The sequence below is a fragment of the Crocodylus porosus genome, unplaced genomic scaffold (genome assembly GCF_001723895.1).
Source record: "Crocodylus porosus isolate Cpor-Errol unplaced genomic scaffold, CroPor_comp1, whole genome shotgun sequence".
Classification (NCBI taxonomy): Eukaryota; Metazoa; Chordata; order Crocodylia; family Crocodylidae; genus Crocodylus; species Crocodylus porosus.
The window spans coordinates 91,794,376-91,822,368 of NW_017728943.1; the positions used below are offsets into that span (position 1 = coordinate 91,794,376).

The following is a 27,993-nucleotide window of genomic DNA, read 5'->3' on the forward strand; positions in this document are numbered from 1 at the left end:
AAAATTCGTGTGACTCGCTTTATTGTGATATTCACTTTATTGCGGTGGTCTGGAACCGAACCCGCAATATCTCCGAGGTATGCCTGTATTCATGCATTCATGTATTCATTATGTATTCATGTTATTATTATGATAGAGACACTGGTAGTCTTCCAAACTGCTTTAACACTGTATATATGTCAATAAAACATTGCCCAACTGATCTCTGTCTCTCTCTCTAGTGGTCTTTTGTTTTAATTGTGGAGGAATATGGATTTGGGGTATTTTATTGAGTGACTTTGGGATTTTTTATCAGGGATGTTTCAGTTTTCCAATAGGGAACACCAGAATTCCTGCTAGGGAGGCCAGTGGTAAGACCCTGCCTGCTCATAGCTGACATCTTGGACCCAGCTGGCTGTGGCTGACCTCCTGGGCAGTTGGGGCCAAGAGGACATGCTTTGACAGTTCAGAGTGGGCCACCACACTCGGAACATCGTCTAGGCGATAGCTGCCCAGATGGACAGGTAGAGGGCACACAGAGGCCAACTCTGCAGCCACAGTCCACTGGCAGCTGGCCCAGAAGGGCAGATGCCTCATCTGGGTCTGGCAGGTGTGCAGCAGGTCACAGCCAAGCAGTGGCTCCCACTGCCAGACTGCTGCAGTGAGTAGAGGGTGCTGGGAACTCTCAGGGCTGCTTCAGCAGTCCAACTGGCACAAGGGGTAGTGCCTCCAGGTGCCAATTGGCTGGGCCCCCGAAGCTCCTGTAGCTATATGCTGGGCAGCTTTTTGTACTGCTGGGGACAGCACAGGTGCTGGCCCTGGGCTGTAGCTCCCCCTGGCTGCAGATCCAGGAGGAGCCAGGCAGGGTTATTTGGTCCCAAGTGACACAATTTACTCCACAACAAAGTGCACATCTGAGCATGTGTGCCGAGGCAAAAAGCCCCAGCTTAAATTTTCACCTCTTCTATTTGAGCTTCTGCAAGTGCATGTGTTTGCATGTGTGGATGTGCCCTCTTCATTTAATTTTAGCTCTGGCTCTTTCCCACTTGTACACTTCCAGAAAGTTTCACTCTTGGTATAGCTTTTAATTACCTGATTTTCTACTCGGGGTATTTTCTTCATTTTTTTCCATGTCATCAGTAAACTTGCTGAGGGTGCACTCCACCCCATTCCACTCTATCCCAATTTATTGGGTTCTGGACCAGCCGTGCTATCACTGAAATTATGGTTATGTTCCCATTGACTTCCAGGGTTAGGACTAGGATCATTGTTTTCATGATCCAGTTTATACTCTAAATTGACACATCAAATTTAGGAGGGTGATTGTGGGTATCACTTGGGCCTCTGTTTATAGTTTTTCATTTAATTCTGTTTATTATGTTTGGCTTTACTAAATTATACTTACATTCAATTCTGGTTTGATAAAGTTTGGCCAGTCTCCTGGACTTTTTATAAACATTTCCTTATACAGTTACCAAACTTTCTGTGCTGCTCAAAATCAATTAAATCTTTACTGTAATATCATAATCTCTTTTTGTTATGACATGATGGCATTTTTGTGTTCAGCCTTTAAAGATGTAAATGTTTACACATGGCCCAAAGCAGTGGAAAATCAAGTATTTTTTGTGCTTGATACCATGTCTGGAAGACAGCACATTGACATTGGCCACCGTTTGGAGTAAGTTCTGACCTTATGAAGTGCAAAGAGTGTTTTAATCTAGAAGAGGTGAGTCTGTACGTCCAAGATTTAAATGGTGTGTCCAGCTGGTGATAGATGTCAGATTGATGTAGGTGACCTAGTAATTTAACTTCACTCTTTCTTTTGGGAAGGGAAATTTCAGGCTCCTAGTTGGTGGTGCCAGTTTATGATTTTGCTTTATTCTGTGTTTTATTCAATGAGGGATAGATTAAAATCAGCAATATTTACTTGGTTTTTTAAATAAATGTACAAGTTAAATAATGATTTTCAGTTCTGTTCAATTTTAGCCTTGTTCCCAAATGCGCATGTGTTACATTTCAAAACTTTGATAACTAAAAGCATGGCATTATGGGTTTGATCCTTCAAGACTTATTTGGACAGAATAGTACCTTTCTCTTAAACTATTCCTGTTCATTTTGGTAGCATTATTGAATGATATTTGTTGGGCTCCAAAGTAGTAGAGAAGAGATCGGTACCTTGCAAGACTGGTCTTTGTACCCTGATTGTAATCCAAGAAAATGCTTAAGCATGTTAGAAAGTCCAGCCAAGGCAGAGGAATATTTAAATACTTAAGTTAAATTTGTGTTTTATTTAAGATCTTTCTAGATTGAGGCAAACAACAGTAGCAGTTTTACTGGTAGTAAATTTACTGGTAGTAACAAAGGAACTACTATTAGATTTCAATCATTTGCATTTAGTTTTCAGTGCATTTTAGGTTTAAGTTAATTTTTTTAACCTTAATATATGGTTGGATGTAGTGTCAAAACAGATGTAGGCAATGCAGACCAAACTTCTAATTAGGTTCAGATTTACCTCTGTAAGGCTGCTTTTGGACACAGGAAGTAAAATAGTCTTGATGGCCAAAATGACATTGCAACTATGACAATTTTTCTTCTCTCTTGGATGTGCTTTCACCATAGAGAGTCTTTGGAAAAACTTGAAGTTGCATCTGAAATGTAGGTTGGTACAAATTACTTTAACAATTAAAATACTTGCAAATGATTTCAAATGCAAAATTTGCACATTTTATAAAATTATTCCTTTGTATCAAGAGCTTCTTTTGAAAAGAATGATCATATGACTATGGGATGTTACTTAAATATTACATTGTTTATCGTGTAATAGAAAAATGAACGAGACTTATGATGGAATCATACCCAATAGGAATGTTTCCTCTTTTTAAATTTAAACTATGGTCAAAGAGCCAGTCTAAGTAAAAGCTGCTTCAGTAGTTGCTGCTCAGTTACAAAAGCTTCATGGGCTTGTCAAGGATTGCAAGAGAGAAGTTGCAGGTGTTTCAAAGCTGACTAAAATCATTATTTTTCTAAGGCATGGAGTAGGAGGTTTATGTCATCAGCTGCTGCAAGATAGTGTAATACCACTGAAGTCCTGAATGAATATAGTTTTTATGCTAAACTGAGAATAGGGACCTTAACGTCTGCCATACATGGGGGGGCCCTGGCATTCCCCAGGAGGCTCCGCAACTGTGCCCCTTCCATCCCAGGGGCACATTTCTGTCTCTCCTGCCATGCCTTGATGGAAATAGTAGGGAGGTTGCCCACAGGCCTTCACATGGCCCGGTTCCACTGAACCCCTGGCAGCTTCTGCCTGTGCCCAGGCCCCTTGCTGGGCCTCACTCAATAACTCTACCCCCAGATAGCATCTCAACCCTTAAGCTCTAGTTGTGTGGCTCCAAATCCTCCCCTACACCACACCCTATGCCTTGTAGAAGGGATCCTTATAGGTGTTTTACCAATTGCTGATGCAGCTCTACACTAGGTCTTCTGACCCCTCAGCCTCTCTCAGCCCCATTCCAGGCCTCAAACCCATTGGGCTCTCTGTGTAGCCCCTTCCTGGGCTGCCAGACATCATGGTCTCTCTCATGGCCTCACTTGGGTTGCCAAACCCCTCAGTTTCTCCTCTGGCAGCTCAGACCCCTTGGTCTTACTCAACCACTCACTTGTCTACCAGGCCCTTCGGTGTCTCTCCCAGCTCCTCTTCCAGGTTGTCAGTTCTTTTGATCTCCCGGGTAGGTGCCTGACACCCTTGCTGGGACTCTATTCCAGAGTCTGGTCACATGAATCATGAAGTTTTTTCTTATATCCAGTCTGAAACCTTCTTCTAGGAGTTTGACCGTTGCTCTTGATTTTCCCTTGGGGCGCTTTGGTGAATAGCTTGTTCCCTAGCCCCTGATGCTCACCCCTTATATATTTGTAAACTGCCACCAAATCTCTTCAAAGTCTTCTCTCTTCTAGGCTAAGCCATATATGTCAGCCTTTCCTGCCACAGGCAGCTCTGCTATGCTAACTGGCTCCAGTAGGATGCAGTTTTAGATCTCACCCAGGACTGGTCTTCAGGTCTACCTGGATCTTGCTCATCCCCTTCTGGGGTCCCTTAAATATCCAGCACCCCTCCTGGGTTGCTAACCACCAGGTCCCCTGACCCTGGCTCCATCTCCCAGATAAGTCCTGTAACTCTGGCCCCCAGCTCACTCTTGTACCCCTCCCAGCCATCATCATCTTGGGCTAAACACTCCCTGACTCCCTCGCTCTTGGCTGTGGCCCCACAAGGACCTTTGTGCCTCTTCTAGGTCTTGTCCCTGCCTCCAGGCCAGTTGAAACTCCAGGCTCCCAGTTCTAGCAGTCTCTGCTTTGGGATATTTCACCTGTTGGCCCCTCCTGGCTTCCACACAGGCCAACCAAAGTTTCCAAAGTCAGTCCTTCAACTGCAAGCCCTTTCCTCTCTATAGATCTGTCCTGTTGGGCCCTGCATAGATCACTTTCTCTCCTGTCTGCAGGTTTGGAGTCCTCAGTAGGTCTTTCTACACAGCCCCTTTCTTCTCTGGGCACATCCAGATTCCTCAATTGGCCTACCAAGTCTCAGCTTCACTCCTCTGGATTGCATGGTCTCTCACTAGGTCCCTGCGCACTCAGCCTGCCTTTCCTCAGACTTGCCTGGCTTCCCAACAGGGCCCAGGCATTCAGTTCCTCTCTCAGCTCACCTTGCCCCTTGACAGGCCCACAGACTCTCGGCCCCTCTTGCAGGGCTCTGGACTCCCACAGTGGGTCCCCAGAAACCTCCTTCATCCCCTTAGTTCCTACCCAAACCTCCAGATTTTTCAAATGTTATCCTCCATGCTAGCACTCAGGAGCTGCAGCCTTCTTCCTTAGTGATGTTCCTTCACCAGCTTCAAAGATGTTACTGCCAGCCCTTCTCTCAGGGTCTGGGCTTATACCCTGTCTTAAGCCCAGCCCTTCTCCAATCAGGTGACTCCCTTGCAATCAGGTCACTTCCTTGATCAGGCCTAGCATCACCTGCCAACCCCCTGGGTCAGCTGACTACAATTAGCCCTGACCCCCACCTACCAGTGGCTCAACAGGCTTCCTGACCTCTTAAAGGAGCAGGTGCATCCAGTGCCCGGCCATACCTGGTAATGGGTGAGTTGTAATTGTGCAAGGTTAAATGCATAGAGATGACAGCAAGGTATGTGGAGATAAAAAGTATGGCTGACTGGGATCAGGTGGAATGAGCTGATCTATGGAATTTTGCTTCAGGAGCAAAATTATGGGAATTTTAAAAAATTACATAAATATGGAGAAGTTAACAGGAGAGAGTGTAACACTGGGTTGACACTGAGTTGTAGGCAGCCAAGTTTGGGGTTGACTTGGGTTTAAAAAAGCTGACTGGGGTCAGGTGGAATGCATTGATCTCTGGAATGGGCCAAGGTCATAAGCCAGGAGGTCAGTCTGTGAGCTAGGACTGAGGGTAAGCTAAGTTTGGGAACTGAGGTTCGGGCAGGGCATGAAGTGAGAGGGCAAACTAAATCAGGAAGCTGTGAAGTCAGGGTGAGAGTAGAGTCTAGGGGTAAGCTGAGTCAAGAGGCCATATATCAAGCAGAACACAGAGTTGGGGGACAAGCTGAGTCAAGAAGCCAAGAGGTCCAACAAAGAACAGGCAGAGGAACAAGGCAGTCTGTTGCCCAAACACTTCTTCCAAGTCAGGGTTTTATATGGAAGGGAGGGAGTTGTCAGCTGACCCTGGCCAGCCCCTCCTGAGGCAGGGTGTAGTTGGCTGGCTAGGTGTGGACGGAGGTTTCTGGACACCTGCATCCAGTCTGAATTGGCAGCTGGAGAGGTGGCAGACTGAGATGAATGGTTGATCCCGGCAAGTGGAGGTCCTGGGAAAAAAGATGTATGTTTATTATTATTCCAGATAATATAAATGAAAATTGTTACAGATAAGGGCTGAGGTGGACAGTAGCTGAATGGAGGTTACTAGCTTAAAATTACCTTAAGTACTTAAGTTCTCTTCTAAATAGGAGCCTCTGACTGTAAGTTAGTTTCATAAATGTTTAAGGTATATTGTGGGTGTGTCAGGGCACCTGCAGTGCCTGCCTCTTTAAGGTTTCTAGTTGGCAGTGGAGTAGCCGGCAGGGGCACTCTGGGATTGGCTGAGGAAATGGGGAAGCCTCCATTTTAACCCAGGCCTTCAGAGAGAGAGAGGCAGTAGTATGAGCTGAGCAGCCAAGGAAGCAACACTGGGCTGGTCTGCTCCTTGGAATAGGAGCTATGGTTGGTGTTTTGGAGGTTCCTGGTCTTGGGTATGACCTAAAACTGCACCCTACTGTGGAAGGGTGGCTTGGTGGGACTCCCTGTGGTGGGAGAGTCCCTAAGAAATGCCAGGCCAGTTACCTGGCATTTGGAGTTATCAGAGGTCATTGCAGGAGCCCTGGAACAGTTTTATGAGCACTCATGGTGTTCTGGCAAGGTGCCAGAGGACTGGAAAAAGACCAATGTGGTCTTCATTTCAAAAAAAGGGAGGAAAGAGGACCCAGGAAACTATAGTCTTGCCTTGGTCCTGGGGAAGCTCTTTGAGAAAATTATCCAGAAGCACATCTCTAAGGGACCAACAGGGGATTTTATACTTAGAGGCAATTAACATGGGTTCATTAGAGGCAGGTCCTGTCAGACCAACCTGGTGACCTTCTATGACCAGGTCACAAAAGCCTTGGATGCAGGTGTCGCAGTGGACATAGTCTTTCTGGACTTTAGGAAGGCCTTCGACACTGTCTCTCAGCCCATCCTAATTAAAAAATTAGGCGTCTGTGGTGTCGACGCCTACACAGTCAGATGAGTCACAAATTAGCTGGAGGGCTGCACCCAGAGTGTGGTAGTGGATGGGTCATTTTCATCCTGGAGGGACGTGGGCAGTGGGGTTCCACAGGGCATGGTCCTCAGGCCCGCACTGTTCAACATCTTCATCAGCAACTTGGATGCTAACTGAGATAAAGTTCAGGCTAGACATTAGGAGGCACTACTTCACAGTCAGGGTGGCTAGGAACTGGAATCAACTTCCTAGGGAAGTGGTACTCACCCCTCCCCTGGGGGTCTTCAAAAGGAGCTAAATAATCACCTAGCCAGGTTCATTTGACCCCAGTACTCTTTTCTGCCCATGGTAGGGGGTCAGACTTGATAACCTGCTTAGGTCCCTTCTGACCCTACCAACTATGAAACTATGAAACCTTCCCAGTTGAGGGCGGTAAAGATATGCGACTCTAGTGAGGGGCAGAATTACTGGATTGTGAATAGGGATACTGGATGTGATAATATGTAAACACTGGATGTGACAATGTAGAATTACTGGATGCGAGGCATGGGACGTGTGTTAGGTGAGGTTGGAGCATGGATCAAGGCCCTTGGCATCAGGAGGGCAAACAATTGGCAGCCTCCTGCCTTAGAAAGAACAATCATATTATTTTTCATGAAGTCATGGCAGGAGAGTGAGGCAGAGGTTTAGCCCTGAACAGGTAGCTAGCCAGCACTGAGACACAACCCTAAAGGCCAGCCTGGTGTACTGGGTTATAGAATTTCACCATTACACTAATAGTTGTGTTTAGTTAAGCACCTTTCAGAAGGGATCTAGTCTTAATTTGAAAACATCAAGAGATAGGAGCTAACAGGAGAGGAGATAATGATATACGTCTATAAAGAACTTACGCACTTTTGGACAATTTAAATACAAAATTATGATATGCCTGCTGACATTTTGCTTCATGGAAATCAGTCTGTGTGGTATTGTTCTGTCAGGAAGAAAACAAAGCAGCTTTAAGGATTAAAAATTAAACTATCATGCCCCTCCACTATTAAAAAATGAACGTTCAGGGATTGAAGAGGGAGCCTAGAGGCCCAGTCATAACTTTCAGCAGGAAGATTTATATTTAACACTAGAAATCTGAAGATTTCAGCATTCACTGAAGATCTAATTAAAAGTTTGGGATGAAGTATAGTCTGTTCAGCTCCATGGACTTTTATCTCTAGAGATCAAAGTCTTCATGAACAAAATTCAAGAAGCAGACAGGCAAATGCCTGCCAAAAGCATCTGTAGAAGAAAAATCCCCTCAAAACCGCTGAGAATCTTCATATAGTTTCTACACAAGCTGTCAAGTTGGTGCTAATAATACAGCTTCCTTTATACTATATTTTGAGTCTATATATAATTTAAATTAATTGTCTATTGCATCCAAATTTACTTTTAAACATTGTGTTGCATCATGAATTAAATTGTAAAATGTATTTTATTTAAAGCTGCATAAGCTAGTTTTAATTCCTTTGAGATCAAGTATCTTTTCTGGTAACATGTACTTCATTTTAATTTGTCCTGTATACTATATTTACTGTCTAATTATTCAGATACACAATGTATATTTGTATTTAGGTGTCACATCTTCTACATATTATTTGCCTCCTACATATTTGCATCTTTACATTTACACATAGAAATTGTTGCTTTTCACATTAAACATAAAATGATAACATCAAGACTATTAAAAGGTGGACTAGATTGTAGATAGAGATTCAGGGCCCAATCTGATGATAGTGTTTACTGAGATGTATTTAGGTGGTTAATCTGAAGTCAAGTAACAGGCAGGGTAGATTTGTAACTTATAGACTAACCATAGGATGGAGATATCTATATCTATATATCTATATCTATTTCTCCATCCTTTGGTTAGTCTACCCTACCTTTTACTTTACTTCAGATATAGATCTATCTATCTATCTATCTATATCTCACAGCATCTGCTGAAGTTAGCTTCAGCTAATAAAAGCTTATGAGATCTCTCTCTCTCTCTCTCTCTCTCTCTCTCTCTCTCTCTCTCTAAATATATATATATGAGTGAGATAGCTCTGATACGCCCTGGTGGTGCATGAGTGCTAGGAGCTGCACATGTACCATGAGAAACCCATGTGATAGAGGCAGGCTAGCCTGGCTACACCTCTTGTCACTGTGTGCAGCTCTGGCTAGAGCCACACATCATCGTGCAGCAGCCCCATGAGTGCCCCAAGGGCCCCCGCCTGCTTCTGCTGCCACTGGTAGTGAGGACTGTGTGCCATAGGAGGGAGTGTATTTTCTACATACATATATATATAGAATCATAAGCTTTTGTGAGGTGAAGCTCACTTCATCAGATGCTATGAAATGATGTACAAAAAACAGAGTATAAGAAGGGAGAGAATAATACCCAACTTACAAATACCTTTGCAGTTCAGTGGGTGAGCCAAACCCAAGCTGCTGTTAATTATATTCCATTTTTTTATTTGCTGAAACAACATGGATAGCACGAGGTCTAAGTCAAAAATGTTTTAAGGTCATGTTTGATGACTTCAGTCATAAAGAACTCAGAATTCTTGAAAAGCCTGAACTAGGAGGGGCAGCAGGCAGTGGGTGCTTGAGGTGCTCATGGCTCACACAGGCGCTAACACCCAGTGGTGCGTGGCTTCTGCCAGAGTTGACCATGGTGACAAGGAACACAGCTAGGCTGGCCCGCCTCTATCATGTGGGGCCCCCTGTAGTGCATGTGCATCTCCCGGCACTTGTATGATACTGGGGAAAGCCCCATACACTGGAGCTGACTGCCTTTCACACTCCCTGCTACCATGGTAGCAGGGGACGGGGATCTCTGCTACTTTCAGCAGAGTCCTGATACTTGCACATGGTGGGAAAGGCAGCTGGCTCCAGCATGCAGGGCTTTCCTTGGTGGTGCATGAGTGCTGGGAGCTACACATGCACTGTGAGCAACCCACTAGCCTGGCTGCACCTCTTGTCACTGTGCGGCAGCCCTGTGAATGCCCCAAGGGCCCCTGCCTGCTGCTGCTGCTGCCACTGGTAGCAGGGGCTGTGTGCCATAGGAGGGAGCGTGTGGGGAGTCAACACCCCCCACACCCTCCCTAACACCCCCACTCTGCCCACCTGCCCTGCCAGGGGGCATGGGCTCAGTGCTCTCGCCAGCCCCAGATCCATGTTTCCCACCCAGCTGCAGCCCCCCTGCCACAGCTCCCCCTGCCCTGATGCTTCCCTACCTGCTGCCCAGAGCAAGTGCTATGGCAGGGAGACAAAGAGGAATTGCTGGACACTGGGGAAGCTGAGCAGGTCCCGCAGTGGCAGCAGCAGCCCTGCCCAGAAGCTTCATGCAGGCTAAACTGAACCCTTCTATGCACCAGGATGGGAGCGAAGTGTGTGGGTTAGGTGGGGTACAATTAGTTGGTGGGAACCTGTGGGCTGCATAGAATTGCCTGATGGATCACATCTGGCCCACAGGCCACATTTTGCCCAACCCTGCTTTAGACAAGTTGGAGTAGACAAAATTAATCAGTTAGTTACTTTGAAAAAGAATGATGACAGCTTAGAACAACTAGTAAAACTTGCCTTTCATATTCATGTACTTACTATTTGTAAAACATTCAACCAATTCAGCTGTAAACCCTTTTTTGTACACTGAAGGGACAAGTGTAGTCTATGTGCATTTGCAGTACCCAGGCCCTCATTCCAGTCCAGTTAATCCCAGTGTAATTTTAAAACGCATGCTAAATCACTCAAAGGCAGCTCTTGTAATGCGCACACACAATAAAATCCTGCAAATGGAATGGACAATTTGCCAACTCCTGTTGATTGCACCATTTTAAGTATGCTGCCTGGTTCCTGCTGAAAAAGCATGGCTTGACTATTCACATCTTCTCAAGGGTGGATATTGTGTTATGGGGGGTAATATCAGTTCTGTGATCCAGTCCTTGAGACTGAAAGAAATTTACTGTTTTCTTATTCAGTCAAACACAAATGAATGTTAATTGCTCTGTAGCTTTATAACTTCTCTAAAGCTGTTCTAAATGTTTTCAAACTTTTTAGATTTGAGGCACTCCTTGATAGATTCAAGGCATTGCTCAGTAGACTAGAGGCTCCTCTTGGAAAATGCCAGTTCTTAGTTTTCGCTCTCTTTTTTTACTACAGAAAAATAAAAGAGCAATTCTTCTGTTGCAGATAAATCAGAGAGATCGTGACAGGTCAGAATGTTTTAACATTATGGATTTCTACTTGAAAACTCTGGGTTTATCTTGTGAATCGTGTCAACAGTGCTGACATTGTGAGGTACCCTGTGACACCCTTGAAAGAATCTCAAGGCATCCTGGTTGAGAATCACTCTTCTAATCCCACCTCATTCTATCATACACAGCCACCTGCATATCTCTTTGATTCCTGCTCCACCCAACATTTAACATTCAGAATTGCAGAACAAAGAATAGCTTGCTTGGTGGAATGTCAAGGCCATTTAAAAGGAGAGAGAGAGTAATTAACTCCCATGTAATGAAGAGTTTAGAAGGGATTACCAGTAGGTAGATTTCAATGAGTCATGAAGTCAGTTGACTTCCTCAATGCTGCCTGACTAGAAGCATTGTTGCCGCTGCTAGACAGTTGGTTTTGGGTGGATCAGAAAGGGTGCAAGTTCTCCAGTGCACTCCCTATTCTGGATCCATTCCTGTCCAGGATGATGGGAGAAAACTTGAGCTTAGGATGTAGGAAATCTCAGTTCAGTTCCTATAGACTTCCTCTCAGATAACCAAATCATTTAATTTTGCTGTACCTGATTTCCCTGTTTGTAGCTTCCATAGAGAGACTTCACTGCTTCATTAAGAAATTGTTGGAATAAATCCATTAGGGCCCAATTCTCATTTTTTTCATTGAGGACCAGAACTTACTGTACCTATTTGGTGTGAAAGAGGACATAGGCATATAAAAGCAATGTCTCTGCACCCTCAAGTCCCTGAAAAACAGCTTATGGAAAAGTGGGCATGTCCTCCTCTTTCTCCTGGCTTTTTTGTAACTCAGCCTTAAGAATAAGGTGATGGTGTATTAAAAATCAGACAACATTATTTGGGTAAATGTGATATCTTTTATTAGATCAACACAGCTACAACCAACATCCCTTAAAATCAGATGCATTCATGGATTTTCAGGGACTTAAACAGGGTAGAACAGAATCACACTTAGATGCCTGATAGGTAGGATAGGATCTGGCCACAAGACTCCTTTTTTCTGCCAGAGCACTATGAAGTGGAAATAAATTATGTTCACATTGTTAGAGTTGTGTCAAGTGGCATTACTGGAAATGAGAAATGAGAAAAAATGTTTATGAGGCACTTGGGTACCAAGACAGTGACAGATGTATAAGTTCCAAGATAGATCTGTACCATTCTGGATCTTTTACATCTATTATTTTTGTGATTCATAATAGATGTATTCATTGATGCATATTGTGGGCTCAAATCTGACATAAATTATGCATCTGCAGCTCTTTTGACCGCAGTTGGAGTTTAACCTGCTTGACTGTGAAAAGAACTGAGAGATTTGTTAGTTTAAACAGAGATGTTTAGTAACTGCAGAGTAGGACTTTACTTGCCACAGTTAGCAATTTGGTGAGGTCAGACAATGAAGCAGCATGCAAACAAATTCTCTTTCCCTCTAGACAGGAAAGAACATGTGTTGAACAATAGGTTAGAGCAGATACCTTATATAACTTGAACTTGGATAGCTTGGAAGTGTCAGGAAGTATATGGAAAACTGTTTCAAGGACTTTCCAGAAAGAATTAGAATGAAAAAAGGGGAAGAGTCAAGATATCATTTTCCTCTGACTTCTCTGCTGCTCAGCACCTCATGTGAGCAACCAGAAGCAGGGAGCGTGACTGAGAGGAGAAACTGGGAGTAGATGGTTGCTAGTGCAAGCCTACAAGCTACTCCATCCTAAAAAGGCAGTTATATGTGCATCCTTCTATGGGGAGTATCAGTGTCACTTCAAAGGGAAAAAAGGAAGGGAAAGAGAGTACTGGTGATAGGGTAAAGAAACCAGTTTAATTTCCTTCCATAACATCTTCAGGGAAAATACACTCATACGTCTTGTGTTATACAAATTAAATACCTGTTTCTACATTGCAGGTTTCAGGGACCTCATTTGTTGTACTGCATTAAAATTGTTCCATTCTACACATACTGTATGGGCAGTAAGGGCCTGATGCTGAAAAGTGGTATGTATAGCAATTAGTGACTTCACAGAGTTGCAGGACTGCAGGTTTTGAAGTACATCTTAGATCAGACCTAACGACCCCTAAATGAACATGACTTTGACAAACAATGGAGAACAAAAAAGGTAAGTAGCTTTGCTAAATATCTTTATTTTTTCTCTATTTTTTCTCAGGGTTGTTCTTGTGGAAAATATTCCTGAAGGTATCAACTATTCAGACAGTGCACCATCCCATTTGTCTCTTTTTCAAGGCTGGATGAATTTGCTTAATATGGCTGAAAAATCTGTTGACATAGTATCTTCCCAATGGGACCTCAATCACACTCATCCATTTGCATGCCAGGTAGGTTTTAGTCTAAAATATCACCCCTTTTTCAGTCTTGTTTTGTATTTTAATGCTTATGCTCTGTCTTTAAAAGCTGTGGAGCTTTTGCTTACATGAGCTGTTTGTCTAAATAACAGGAGAAAAATTACTGTTGAATACTGTTTTAAAAGAAGTGGTAAATTTCAAATAAAATTTGAAAAAAAATATTCTGGACTACAAAATATTTCCAAGGACATAATAAAAGGACTGGTATTTGAATGTTATTGATTGTATAGTTTAAAGCCTTCAGACTTTTCCCTGCATTAAAGCACCTATAATTCTGGCATGTCCCCAGATCCAGTTACTTGTGTGCATCTAACTACTCCATTTATATCAGAAATCATATAGAGGATAAGCTATTCAGATTTTTTTTTTATTGTGGTCAGAACAAGTAGACAGAATTGCTACAATAAGAAAGACCATGTTTCAGTTTTTAACAAAACGGCTTCCCTAACGCAGAAAAAGATACACATGCATTATTCCTTATGCTTCATTAACAAACATTGAGCATATAAGAGGGATTTTCTGGGATATATGGCAGGGGTTGGTCTCACCCTGAACTGAAATCTCTTAGAAACTGTCACAGAATTCTCATTTTCCCATGCGTACTTTATACAATAGGGATCTTCGGTGAAACAGAGGCAGTTCATGTAAATAACAGAAAATAAAGAGGAAAGCAAAAGTATGTGGGAAACTGTGTCCATTGCTAGGAATCCATTTAGCCCACAGTCCCATCTGCATCTAGTTCCATGGACATGATGAAGTAAGAATGCTATTTATGGGATAATAAATACAATGATTAGTATTTTAAACAAATAAAATCTAGTGTTTTAGAGGGCCAGTGTTTTCAGTCATGAAATGGTCTCTTGTCCTTCCCAAAAGAAGTGTATAACCCTAGTAGGACAATGTATAATTCTATTCCTTCCAAAAGAAATAGAGAATCATATGTTACCCTAAAATGTGAGTTTAAATATTCACTTAAATAAGTAAAAAACTGTGGTGACAAGCCAGGGATAAAGTTTAGTCCACACTGTGCACATTTACACGAGATGCGGTAATGCGCAATGGCCTATTTTACTGTGCATTAGTGCATCACAACAAAAAACATGCTAATGCACAGTAGAATTAGTCTACTATGCATTAAGCATCACCAAAAAATATTCACCTTTGCTACTGGGCATTAGTGTGGGCTAATGTGCATTTATGTAGTACCTCATATTAGAGGTGCTAAACTTAATGTGCAATAGCAAAGGCTCATTAATGAATGTGCAGATGCACACACTTTCTTTTAGGATACATATATAAATTGGAATGTGGCTGTTGAGTAAATTTATTGAGCATCAAAATATTGAGATTTTCCAAGGTGTAAATATTCATCTAAACTTCATTTAAATTCCTTTCCTGTGATTTTCAAACCTATGTACAGTCACTCAAGCAAATGAATTCAAAGAATGACCCAGATATTCATAGCTCTTGATATGTACATTAATTTTTATAGAGAAGTTTTCATCTAAGGAAGTTCAACATGTCATTTACTTCTGAACCAGCAGAGCTTAGCAAATCCCAAATAGGGAGTGAAAATAGCAAACTAAAAGTTTGGAGCTTCAGCAGTTAAGGATCATTCTTTATGGTATATTCAGATAGAAAAGTGAAAAATACAAACCACCATAACATGGGTATTACGTATGGTGTAGGTAAAATTGCGGATGGGTAAAGAGGATTTGCTCTTTCACTCCTAATGCAAAGTTGAAAGAAGCTATGGCAAATGTATTTTTTATAATGTTCAGTTCTATTTATTTATTTCTGCTTGCCAGAAGGTGTATATCAACAAGCAATTAGTGCCATTAAAAACTGAAAAAAAAAAAAAAGGCTGCCACTTTCCCAGCTGCACAGCAAAGTGGACTGAGCATTCAGTAGACCTTTTTAGCAATGCAGCCCTTTCATTTCAAGGTGTGGGTACCTTTTTTGGCCAGTCTACATGCTGCAAAAGCCTTAGAGAGATGGATTCCAAGCATGATGGTATTACCTTCCCAAAATATGGACATACCTTAATGCATGAAAGAAGGAAAAATGTGTGGAATTAAATTATCTTCTGTATTTCCTTGTGGGGGAGACAGTAGCCTAACTAGGGTACGGCAAGGGGGCACACATTCTGGATGCCAACCAAGAGGGGGCACCAGGATCCTCACACCCCCTCATCAGGAGTCTTTGCCATGGCAAGGGAAGCTCTGTGCTGGTCATAGATGCCAAATAGGGAAGCACTGCACCAGTCAGTGTATTGGTGGGGAGGTAACTGAAAGGAGCAGAAAGGTGCTTTTTTCCCTTCTTCCCTATTTCTGTCCCCTACGCCCAGCCTTTGCAGCAGTAGGGGATACCCTGTGCAGCCTCTGCCCAGCAACTGGAGCTGGCAGTGCAGTGTCACACCAAACTTTGTATCTGGGGGGCAAGGAGTGAGTGGGGTGAGCAGAACAGTGCTCCCCCATGTCCAGCCCTGGGCACTCAATGAGTGCCCTAAGTCCCTGGGGGGAGGTCAACTTTCTTTGCTTATAATAGAATCATTGTTTGACAAGTTTGTAATTTTTGATAATTTCAGTCTAATAATTCAGAAAACTACAATGTGCTCAAGTCTTTGCAAGTTTGACTAAAGGGCATCTTGCTCAGAAATACTCAAAGGAAGAAGAAGAAAAAGGAGGATTAAAGGTCCAGAAGAAAAAAATACCAATTAAGTGGGATGTTGCATGTGTTTTATTTGTTTTGTAGGGATTCCTTTCCAGTTGGGTCCTTGTTTCGTTAGAAAAAGGGACAGGATGGGAATTTTCCTAAAGGCTCACACTCCATTACAAAACTGGGCATAGCATAGTTTGCGATGTTCACAGCATCCTAAAATGCAAGCCGTTTCACAGGAACTTTTTGAAAAAGTGGTTTTGGTTTGGTTTGGTTGAGGGAAAATATCTGAGGAAGGTAAAGTACTTTTTCTTGTTTTGCTGTCATAATGCTTAGTTAATTTTTTTCTTTCAAGATGCATGCAGTGTAGGTTGCTGTTGGATTTGTCTTTATTATGGTGTATGCCAATACAGTCACACGCAGACAGCCTTTCTCTTGTGTTTGTATAAATCTAAATTAGAAATTCCTACTATCTCCTCAAGGTCAAGCATGTTGTACTCTTCAGCTGTAAAAACAGCACTGTACAATATTTAGTACTGGTATAGTCTATAGGCTTCCAAAGTACAGAAATTCAAATGAACAAATATCTGTGTGATGAAACATTATGTATATTTTTCTATTCCCTCTGCATTAATTCACTTATCAGAAAGCCCCTTTTTCGGGGAGGAGAATGGGCCTGTATTGGCGATTTTATGCTGTCATTTTTAAAGATCAGAATGGGTACCCTGGGAGGATACAAAAGATTGTGGACTGTTTCCAAAACCTATACACCTGAATAATTTTCGGTTAAAAAAGTAACCCCAGCTAAAAAGAGAGAGAGAGAGTGTTTGATTTTAATCATGGAAAAATGTGGATTTTGGGTTACTTCTTTTTTAACTGAAAATTAGGGATTTATTTAAATCAGAGAAAACCAGGATCCCTAGACATGAATTCTTCCCATGACCAGCTTAGGTTCCATGGGACCAGGGACATAAAACTTTCAGGGGTAGGTTTGAACTGATTCACAGTGCTGAGTGAGGCAAATTTAGAATCAAGCCATTTTTTTTCTCCCAAAATATATTTCCTCTATTCTTCCTATTGCCCTGTTTGTGTGCCCTGTGATGGCTTGCTTATGAACTGAAGAACAGTGATTCTTGACTATGGGCATTTGTAAATTGCCCATTTTTGTGGTTTGAGTCGTACTTTACATGCACAGGTTTTTTTTTTGTGATTTAAATTAGTTTGTTATATTGAAAACTAAATCACAACCCCATGTAGTTTAGTTTGCAACGTAGCTACGTGTACCATTGCAGCCTTTAATCTGGCAGCTCGCTGTGGGAGAAGCAGGCTGATGGTGGAGCCTGCCTGTGACCCAGGGGGCAAGCCACCAGGGAGCCTGAGCTTTGGGGGACCCCAGTCCTTCCCTCCATATCAGCAGCACCCCCTGGGACCACCCAGGTGGAGGCAACACCTAGCCCAATCCAACTGTTCCCTGAGCCTGAGCTACAGCAGCTCTTGGCCCACTAGCAGCATGCCCAGGCTGCCCCAGGGGGTGCTGCCATTATGGAGGGAAGGATCAGGGCTCCCCATAGCTCAGGGACCGCTTGACACACCAGCAGCTTGTCCCCACAGCTGTAGGAGAGGCAGGCAGGCTTTGCGAAAAAAAAGAAAAGGATTGGGCCTCATAATAGTGGCAGATGCCCTTAAATTTCAATGGTGAGTTTTTAATCATCACAATTAAATACCCACCATTTCAATTTAGGAGCTAAACCCCCATCATGTGTACAAATACCCAGTGCTAATGATGCTGGAAGATGATTGGTTGACACTTAAGGATCATATAAAGTCTGCATTGCCAATAAATCTTCACCCCTGACAATGACTCCATACATTAGAAAACTTTTTAAAAGATACCGTTCAGTTCCAACAAACAGCACTGGCATTCAGTGGAAGGTCATCATTTTATATAGGTGGTACCATCTACTGTTACATGATAATTAACTGACTCTGATGGTACAGCTTTTCCTGGCTGGACTTTTGGTTCAACAGAAACTAAAAAACCTGGGGAAGTGGTAAAGTCATGCTGTTTGCAGCCATTTTCAAGGGAATAGAATAGCTGTTCTTGAGTCTGGATCTGTTGTGCAAGCCCTGGGATTGAATAATTTGATGTACAGATTTCCCTGCAGATCCTCAGATTTCCTGTCTGAGTTGACTGTTTGTCTAGCTCAGTAATGAGGTTTCCAAGGGTAATTCTCTCGAAGGATTTCATCACCTGTGCTACCATGCACCTATCTCATGTATTGCCTTTTATTTAGGCTCAAGGTACACCTGAAAAATATGTTAGGAATATGTTCTGTTTCAGAAAAACACAAATATTGGCAGGCGCATCTACACATGCACTTTAATGAGCAGTAGCCTATTTTACTACACATTAAAGTGTCATGTAAAAAAGTATATAATTACACAAATGTGCAGTAAAATAGGCTACTGCGTAGTAAGTGTCATTTTAAAAACATGCACTTTTGGTACTGCATATTAGGGCAGCCTAATGAACATTTCTTTAGTACCTCACATTGGAGGTACCAAATTTAATGTGCATTTGGAAAAAGGCCTTAATGCACATGTAGACATCCCAGTAACTACCACTAAATCCTCACAATAACCAGCCACATGCAACAGCAAAGACTATAGGTGATGTCATCCTCCCCAAAACACAGCCCAGAAGAAACAGTCCTCTCCTTGAAAATCCTCTTTGGATATGATGGGCCTGCTCATAACATAATTTATCAAGGCATGTGAGGGTACAGGACGTAAACACAACGATGGGTTTTACAGTGAAAGGCAGCAAATGGGCTAAATTAACTTTAGTGTCCTCAGATACCTGGAATTTATTTTGGTCCAGTTTAATGACCTTTAAATAAACCAGTAATCAAGATTTTTTTTTTTTTTAAATTTTGAGCATAACCCCGAGGTTTCAACCAACCTCTGATTCCTTTCTCCCCTTCCAAGCAGACACAAAATGAAAGGTCCTTGCATCTGTGAAGGCCTGTATTTTTTCCTTTTTCCTCCAAGGCAATCAGTCCCACCAGACCTCTCCTGGGTGTGATGATTACCTTTGGAACTGGCCACCTTTGAGTCTCTTGTGTATATTGAGCACCCACTGCAAGTTGTAACAACATTAGAAACTCTTGAAATTCATTTAAATCCTACCATGATTCTAGATTAGTTGCCAAGATGCTTTAAGACGGGAAAAACACAAATCAACTAAACAAGAATAATCTCTGTTTAATGCCTTGTCAATCCTGCTCTGAGAGAAGAATTCCTTTCCCAAAATGGTAGCTGATCAGTCAGGCTCGCAGCATCTTGGTAACAAACTATACTTGCATGCCAAAGAAGTGACAGCCTACTGATAACCAAAAAATGAGGTACTCAGTCAGCTAGGCTAGTCTGAAGTCAGGCCAAAGGCAGAGTAGAGATGCATCTGATAGACTAATTAAACAAGACATATAAAGAGCATAACCTTCCATGAACTTAAGCTCACTTTATCAGATGCTGTGAAAAGACAGGATAGAGCAGCGTATAAAGTATTGTGAGTGATATGAACACAAAAAAATGGGAAGAGAGAGAAAGGGGAATGGGAGGGAGGCAGTGCTGGGAGATATAAATAAGCAAAGAACCTATAGGAACAAAAGAGTCACAAAAATTAATCCAGGTAATAGGATAAGAACCAGTAGTCACTGTCTCTGAATGATTTATTGTTCTTCAATTTACCATTCAAACTTGTTTTTAACAAGTTGCTGCCTGAGAACAGCAGTCCTGAGATAAGTGATGGGGTGTCCAAGGAGGATAAAGTACTCCGGTAAAGGCCTTTGAGACTTTCTGCAGCTGATGTCAGATCAGCGGCCCTTCATTTTTACACGTAGAGATCACGTTGCCCACCTGACGTAGACAAGTAGATGGACCTTGTAAGCAGGTGATGACACATATGATGTTGATAAAGTTGCAGGCAAATGAACCTTGGATGTACTCATTATTAAGTCCAGGTTTGTATTGATGCTGGGGCAAAGCAGGCATTCGGGTCTGTTGCAAGGCCTGGTGCCTCGATGAGGATGGGAGTTATAGTTTGTTACTTTAGAGAGATTATTTGGGGGCAGGGGTGTCTGTAGTCCAGGACAGGTTTGTTCCCCATGGCTACATGATAAAATGAGATGGCCGTCATTTTCCGGGAGGGGTTGAGGGTCAATAATATTGTGTTTATGGTATTCAAGCTGGGGGCTGTAGGTCACAACCAGAAAGATTCTGCTGTCCTTGTCTCAGGGTTGGCATTGTAGTAGGTTGGAGCAAGTCTGATTCTGGCTTGGTTGATTTGTTAGCTATCATTTTGGGATTGTACTGTGATTGTAGAAATCCCTGCTCCTGTTCCTGAAGGTATGCATTATGGTTGGTGGGATTGGAGCAGATACAGTTATAACATAGAGCTTGACTGTAGATGATGGTTCTAGTGGTTTGCTTAGCTAAAAGCTGATGGTGTGAAGGTAGCTGTGGAAGCTGTGGCAGTTTTTGATACAGTGTGCAGGTGATATGGTCACTGAAAACCTTTACTGTAGTGTCTAGGAAATGAATCTGCCAGATGGAGTATTTCAGAATTAGTTTGATGGAGGCATGGGTGTTGTTAAAGTCCTGGTGAAATTTCTCTAGACATTCCTTTTTACGTGTCCATATTATGCGGGTGTCATTGGTAGAACTGCAGTATACCGGGGGATGAGAGGGCAGCTGCAGAAAAAATGGACTTCAAGGTCTGCCATAAATATGTTGGCATATTAGGGGGCCATATGTGTGCTTTTTGTTTATAGGTATAGTGAGTCCCCAAATCTGAAATAGCTGTGTGTGAGGACAAAGCAGGAGGGTATTATGGAAAGAGAGCGTTTTTCTCATTAGGGTTAATGCTCTTTAATGGCTTGTAATCCATCCTCATGGGGGATGTTAGTATACAGAGATATGATGTCCATAGTAACTATTATGGTATTTGCTGGCAGGTTGTCAATGGAACCCAGTGTCTTTATGAAATGTGTGGTGTCTTTCAAAGACCTGGAAGCTCCAGTGGCTTATGGGAATAGGATAACAGTCAACATAGTCAGAAACTCTCTCCATGGTGATACCAATGTCAGAGCCAATGGTGTGTCCTAGGTGGCCAGGTGTGCGGATACTGGGTAATATGTAAAATTGTGTGGCCAGAGCTCCCAGGAGGTAGAAGCAGCAGTCCTCTTCTGTGTCTCCAGAGACAGATCCTTTAAGAGTTTATCTAGTTTTTCTGATATTGTGCCATGGGGTCCTTGGTCAGGAGTTTGTAAAACTCCGTGTTGGAAAATTGTCTTCTGATTCCTATGTGTACACTGTTTTGCCAATGACAACGAGCACCTCCCCACGTTATCAGCCTGTTTATGTTAATGCTGGGAGGTTTTTTTAAGGCTGAATATGGCTCTCCATTCCACAGGACTTGGGTCATAACATAAATATTGTTGCTTTTAGACAATCTCTGACTTAGCACAGAGGTGAACATAATTTATATAAGATTCAGAATGGGGCTGCCACCCTCAGATTGAGTCCAAGAATTGCCTTTCTTCTTGTGTTGTGCATGACAGGTTGAACATTGTATGGTTCCTTATCACGGAAATATTCCCTCAGCCTTGGGTATTGGAAAAAAGCCTCAAGGTCTCCATACAGCCGCATCATATTGAGTTGTGTAGTATGGCAGAAAGACAAACCATGGGATAGTACAGACACCTCGGTCAGGCTGAGAGTGGGGTTGTATAGGTTGAGGACATTACTGTGGATTCTTAATGTTGGAGTGTGCACACTTGGAAAGTGTTGTTTCTTTCTTTAAGGAATGAAAGTGTTTTTGATAGGCTGTATGGCCAGATCCAGACATCTCCTCAAGATAAATGGCTGTTATGTCTGGGTGAGTCTGTATTCTGCCAGTTCTGCAATACTGATGTTGTTCGGTTCCTGTTTGCTGTGTGGAAGACTGATGAGGTGGTTCCTCTGTTTCTCAGAGTGAAACATATTGTGATAACAGGCTGTGTGGTATATAGAACAGAGTGGATTAGTCACCTGGAATCCCTTGGTTGATATTCATTTGCTTTTATCTTGTCAAAAAGAAGACATCTGAGCATACCTGAGCAAGTTCCTTGTGTAGATTGATTGCAGTCCATTTCATTAGGCTGAGCGTGGTGCCATCTGTGAGTAGAGAGTGGTAGTTAGCCATATTAGTTTGAAGTCAGATAAAAGGCAGGATAAATAGGCACGTCATTAGCTAACTGAATAAAATATACAGGAAAACCTCATCAATTCAAAACGGAAGGGACCAAAAAAACCTGACTGAAATAAATGGGTTCAAATTATCCAAATTACTATCCTGTATTTATTATATGCAACCACTGTCCAATATAATCTTTCTCACAGTTTCTTAAAGAAAGAGTGTATTGTAATCTGCTTGACCATGCTCTTATATTAGTCATGGGCAAGTTTGCTGCTTGTTTTTCCCCCATAGTCTTCATTAATCCATCATCCAGCATTTTTTTCACCATGGAATCAAGAACTGGGAGTGCGACACATGCCCCCTTCCATTGCACATATGCTTGCTCAGACTACAGTTCCTCATTTTCTTTTGCCTCTTCATTTTCTACTGCATCTTCCTTCACAGCAACTTGTTCTTTTACTATTTCCTCCGCAAAAGTTGACACTTTTCATCAGTGCTGACAAACTCTTGGAAATTGGTGGGGCAATCGATTTCTTTCCCAAGCTCAGCTCAGTCAGGATCGTCTTGCTCAAACTCATTTTCTTCTACAGCTTGGGTACCGAAGCTGCCCTTTGCAAAGCAGTTTGCAATGACGTGGGCTGGAACTTTTCCCCATGCAATGATCACATTACTCATAGCTTTGAGAATATTCCATGTTTGTGGATCTTTTCCATTCCTGGAAACCTCCCACAGAAGATAACACACCAGTTGTTCTGATATGCCATCTTAATGTGGTGTATTATCCCATGATCTAGGGGCCGCATGTAGCTTGTGGTGCATGGTGGGAGAAAGAGCACACATGTATGCTTCAAGTCTAATCCTTCACAATTGTAGGTGGCACAATTATCAATTAGTAGATGCACATTTTGATTTTGGCATGCCATTCTCCATTTAAATTGGAGCAGCCACTTGCAAAACAACTTAATTGTCATCCATGCATTTTTGTTGGTTCTCTTCTGGCATGGCAGCTATTTCACCCCTTTCACACACTGGGGATTTTCAAACTTCCCCACTACTAATGGCTGTAGGTTCTCACTACTGTTGGCATTCCAGCAGAGTAATATGGTGAGCCATTTTTTGCTTTTCTTCCCATCATAATACATTTCTCTTTTAAGTGCCAGTGCCCTTTCAGACTGTTGGTTGTAAAAAAGTCCCGTTTTATCAGCAGTGACTGTGTCCTTTGGCATGTATTTGTCCAGAACTGGCTTCACAATTTTACACCAATGTTGTGCAGCCACAATATCAATGGAAGAGGCTTAGCTGTTTACACAAAGCAAAACTATCTTGTCATGATGGAGCCAAGCATTAGAACACTGAAAGGTGATTCCTAGCTTCAACTCAATATTGTCTGCTTTCTCTTTAACTAGCAGCCCAGGTATTGGGATATTATTTGCCCTCATATCACAAAACCACTCAAATAGTTCAGTTTCTAAATTTGAATGCTTTGCCCCTTGGATTCTTTTCTTCATCCTGGTTTTGTGTCCTTCCACTCCCATCTTCTCTATTGAATCACAATTCTTCAGATAGGTTGAAAGTGCAGAAAGAGGAACACAATGCTCTTTAGCAATTTTTGTTTTGGATTTCACTTTCTTATCCACTTTCAACTTATGTGAATTGTTAACTTGTACTTCCTCTTGGTTGCCATGATACTCACCCTTGCTTGACCCACACATGACTGAAAGCAATATATACAGTTCAGCCAAAGTAAAATTACCAACACATTATTGAGCAGTGGCAGGGACTATGCTATGCTATGCATGGCATACAAGGCTGTGTGCTAGAAAAGAACACATAATAACTCCATCTCTGCAGACTAACATTGCAGTGTTATCTACACAGTATTACTGTATTTCAAAGTAAACAAATGAGTTTTCATGGATTTATGGTCAAAAGGACCAGAAAAGAGTTTCAGATTTCAAAGTTGCAATATTTTGAATTATCCGTACCAAAGGCTGGAGAGTGACAATAGCATCCAAGTATCCAATGCTTTGAACTATCCAAAACTGAAATAATCAGTTTTTTTCTGTATAGAAAACATAGGTTTTGTGAACTTGAGCTTACTTTATCAGATGCTGTGAAAAGGCAAGCATAGAGTAGTGTATAAAGTGGAATGAGTGATTTGACTAGAAAAGGTAGGAAGGGAAGGAGAGGAAGGGGCCACGGGGGAAGGCGACAGTACTGGGAGAGACAAACAAGCAAAGAACCCAGAGGAACAAAAGGGTCACAAAACCTAATCCACCTAATGGGATAAAAATCCATAATTATAAACCACAGAATGGCGAGTGTTTGTCCTTAGGGCCTAGGTACAGCAATGAAGAGATTCCTCCCCTTCTCCTTTCCCTGTCAAAGCTAGACCTCCACATGATCTCTGATGGAGATGACCCTCATCAGTAGGGATTGTAGTTTTCTCTGTTTAAAAATCCAAAATTCTCTGATGACCTCCCCCCCACAAATTCACTGATTAAACCCCCAAAATCTGTGTTTTTCTGCAATTAAAACGAAACACTATATATAGAGGTACCAGTTGAACACAATGTTTTATATTTGCCATTTTAAAGCAGTTAAGAGGCCGACCAGTGCCTCAATCATTATAATAAAATAAATGCTAAATACTTATATATTTTGGCATTTGATTTTGTTTTTCTTGTAATGGAAAATAAGACCTCCTCCTGCCCCCATCAGTCACTAGTACACATGTCCAGCTGCAGCTGCCTTCCCTGCTTCTTTGTGGTGCTGAACAGCCCTGATATGCTGGTTCCCTGCCCCTGCCACTGCCCATGCTGTTGCCCCTCACTCCCAAGCCACAGCCCCCCTCAGTCCTGTCAGTGCCCCCTTACTCCTGACCTGCAGCGCCTGGCAATGCTGGTGCCCCTCACTCCCAACCCACAACTCCCCATCACAACTAGGGCCCCTCATTCCTGACCCACAGCCACCTGGCCCAATCCAGCCCTGCCAGAGGAGGATCCCTAACCCACTTGACCCTGTGGAGATATGTGGCTAATCTGGTGGCACTGGGGGCTGGCACCATGCTCTTAGGGGCAGAGACATGGCAGCCAGGAGATGCTGCACTAGCACTCTCTGTGCCCCCCTACCAGCCGGAGTGCTTGCTGGCGGGGGGTGGGGCATGTGTCCCCCTATACTGCCCTACACCTTGCCTATGAAATCTGCCAGCCTGCCTGGAAGATCAGGAATGGAGCTGTTGAGTTTCTTAATTTTACAGTAAGAGGTAGTAGCTATACTTAGTATTTTTTTTCTATTTGCTACAAACTGCTGTCAATGTGTTATTTTTTAATGATACTTTATAGATGTACTCATGAGCTTGGGTGTAGAAAAAGTTTTTAAGACATTAATGCCATTAAACACAATGCATTTACAAAAATAAATAGGAGTTATATTCTTTGCTTTTCAGACAAACAAAACCGTCGGTGCTGTCAAAACTTGAGGCACCTAAGTTGCTGAAGGGAAAATAATTTAGTGTAGAATACTTCTTTAATTCATTTAATGTTCTTTTTCTAAGTTCTCAGTTTTTTTAATGAAAAGTTTATGCTTATAATAACAGCAGACAAATAGTATTTATCAAACATCTTTGCAATCTTTTATTTTCTATAGTAGTAATTATTCTGATCATGCACCCATTTGCTGTGGCATCTATCATTGGGATTTATATTTTAGGTATATAGGAATTCAGAGCCATAATTATTATGAGCATGACAATGTATTCATGTGAAACGCACTCTGTTATGCCACACTGCAGTTGTCAACAGATTGTTCGAAACAGCACTGTGTAAAATACAAGAAAATATTATCAAGATAGACATCTGCCTTAATAGGATAGGATATCCTAAACATCCTAATATTATAAATATCATAAATCGTAAATAGGATATATAATAATGTAAGTTCATAGTGCTTGGTATAGTACCTGATTTCTTTTTAATTGTCACAAGCTACATCTGAAGTGATTTTTTTGAATGCTGTCACAAGATCTCACAGCAGCCTGATAATGTGTCTCAAAGAAAATACTAAGTGACAGCATGAGGGCTCTTATTAGACAGAAACATTTCCAATCTGATGACAGCAGTGACAAAACTCTTCCGACCTTCTGTCCTGTCTTTTTTTTTATAGAATAATAACTGTAAAATTGCAAATAAACATGTCATGAAGTGTAGAAACTAGGTTACAAATCAATTTTGGATAAATAGAAGCCAAGATAGTTTAACCAATCAAGGAAATATTTGTGATATTTTACATAGTTACTACTACAGCACGTAAGAGGCTTTTAAACATAGAAGTTCAGTGTTTTTACAGTTGTTTTAAGAGTCTAATGTCCAGGGCTGTGTGGAGATTTGAGTGGCTGCCAAGAGCACAGGAAAATCTTTCCAGTAGTGTAGGTATGCAGTCGTACATCTCTAACAGTTTTTAGCACTATTATTCAGAATGTATCCATATGACTGTTTTTGTCTAGCTGTAGCATGCCCTTTGTTGGCACCATGACCTCAACTGTTTCAATTTTTTGTTTGTATTTAGCAATCTATTAATTGAGTTAAAATGTATTTAATTGTTTTTGTTAATTGGATTAATCTCAATATTTTACAACTTAAGATCACAAGCAATATGTTCCAACAAAAAACTAGGTCATTTTAGGTATATAAGTAAAAACTGTTGCTCAGGGGTGTCAGAAGAGAAGTGTGCTTGTCCCAAGCTTCAGAAGTAGTCAGTCAAGATCCAGAAGTACAATCTGAACATCCTTAGGATGGTGTACGTTTTAAACCTAATGCTTACCAAGGGTATTGATACATTTTACACTTTAGTATATGTTATATTTATGTCCTAGTAAGAATTAAGACCACTTAGAAAGTTTTCTGAGCACTCATGTTTTAATGCTTATTATGATCTAAATATAGATGTAAGTATAGCTTGTAGTACAGCACTTGCATCTGCATGTAGCTCTGGTGGGAGCCTAGGGCTGAAACCAAAAATCAGCTCATATTTGGTCTCAGCTCAGGGATTACATTGAGCTGGTTTAAAGATCCAATGCAGTGTATGAGCATGGCATGAGAGCCAGTCCTAGTCTCCATACCTCACAGGAGCTGGTTTAAGGCTCCAGCTTGTGGTGGGGGCTGGGAGTGACACCAGAATGGCACAGGAGCTGGTCCCAGACCCTATACTGCACTGAAGCCTTGAATCAGCCAGACTCTGGGGTGTGCGGGAGAGCCTGGAGGTGGCGGGGTAGGGAGGAGAGAGAACTGTCATTCTTCCCCACCACACCAGAGACCCTTGATTGTAGAACAGTCTGACAACAACTCAGCATAGAAAAGACCTACCTTTACTATGGTATAATGGCACTTAGTGCTTGCTTCCCTGCTTGAATGTTTAGACAGGAATGTAAGCAGAGTTAAAACATACTAAGTGTCATGTGTAATCATATCCTAAGTGCAATTAAAATGTATGCAGGCGCATGTTCAAGTAGTTTAGCACATGTTAAGTGTCCTCCTAGTATTGCCAAGTTGTTCCTTTCAGGTGAAGGTTATCTCCTAACACTACATTACGAAGATTTGCAAATGTTGAAAGTGAACTTGTGACACCGTCGTTAGAGCTACTAAGGGAGAAGGGCCTCTTCCACACTGCTAACAACAAAGGAAAGAGCCATTGATTTGACT

The 27,993-nt window shown here is 42.0% G+C and overlaps 1 protein-coding gene across 4 annotated transcripts in view; it reads left to right on the top strand.

Annotated features, from left to right (window-relative positions):
• Nucleotides 1-27,993, top strand: part of PLD5 (phospholipase D family member 5) — a 306,170-nt gene that overhangs the window by 157,180 nt on the left and 120,997 nt on the right. For all 4 annotated transcript variants that reach the window (XM_019549792.1, XM_019549793.1, XM_019549794.1 and 1 more), the window contains one exon: nucleotides 13,203-13,371. In XM_019549792.1, coding sequence (XP_019405337.1) covers nucleotides 13,203-13,371 — 169 coding nt within the window. The remainder of the gene's footprint in view (nucleotides 1-13,202; nucleotides 13,372-27,993) is intronic.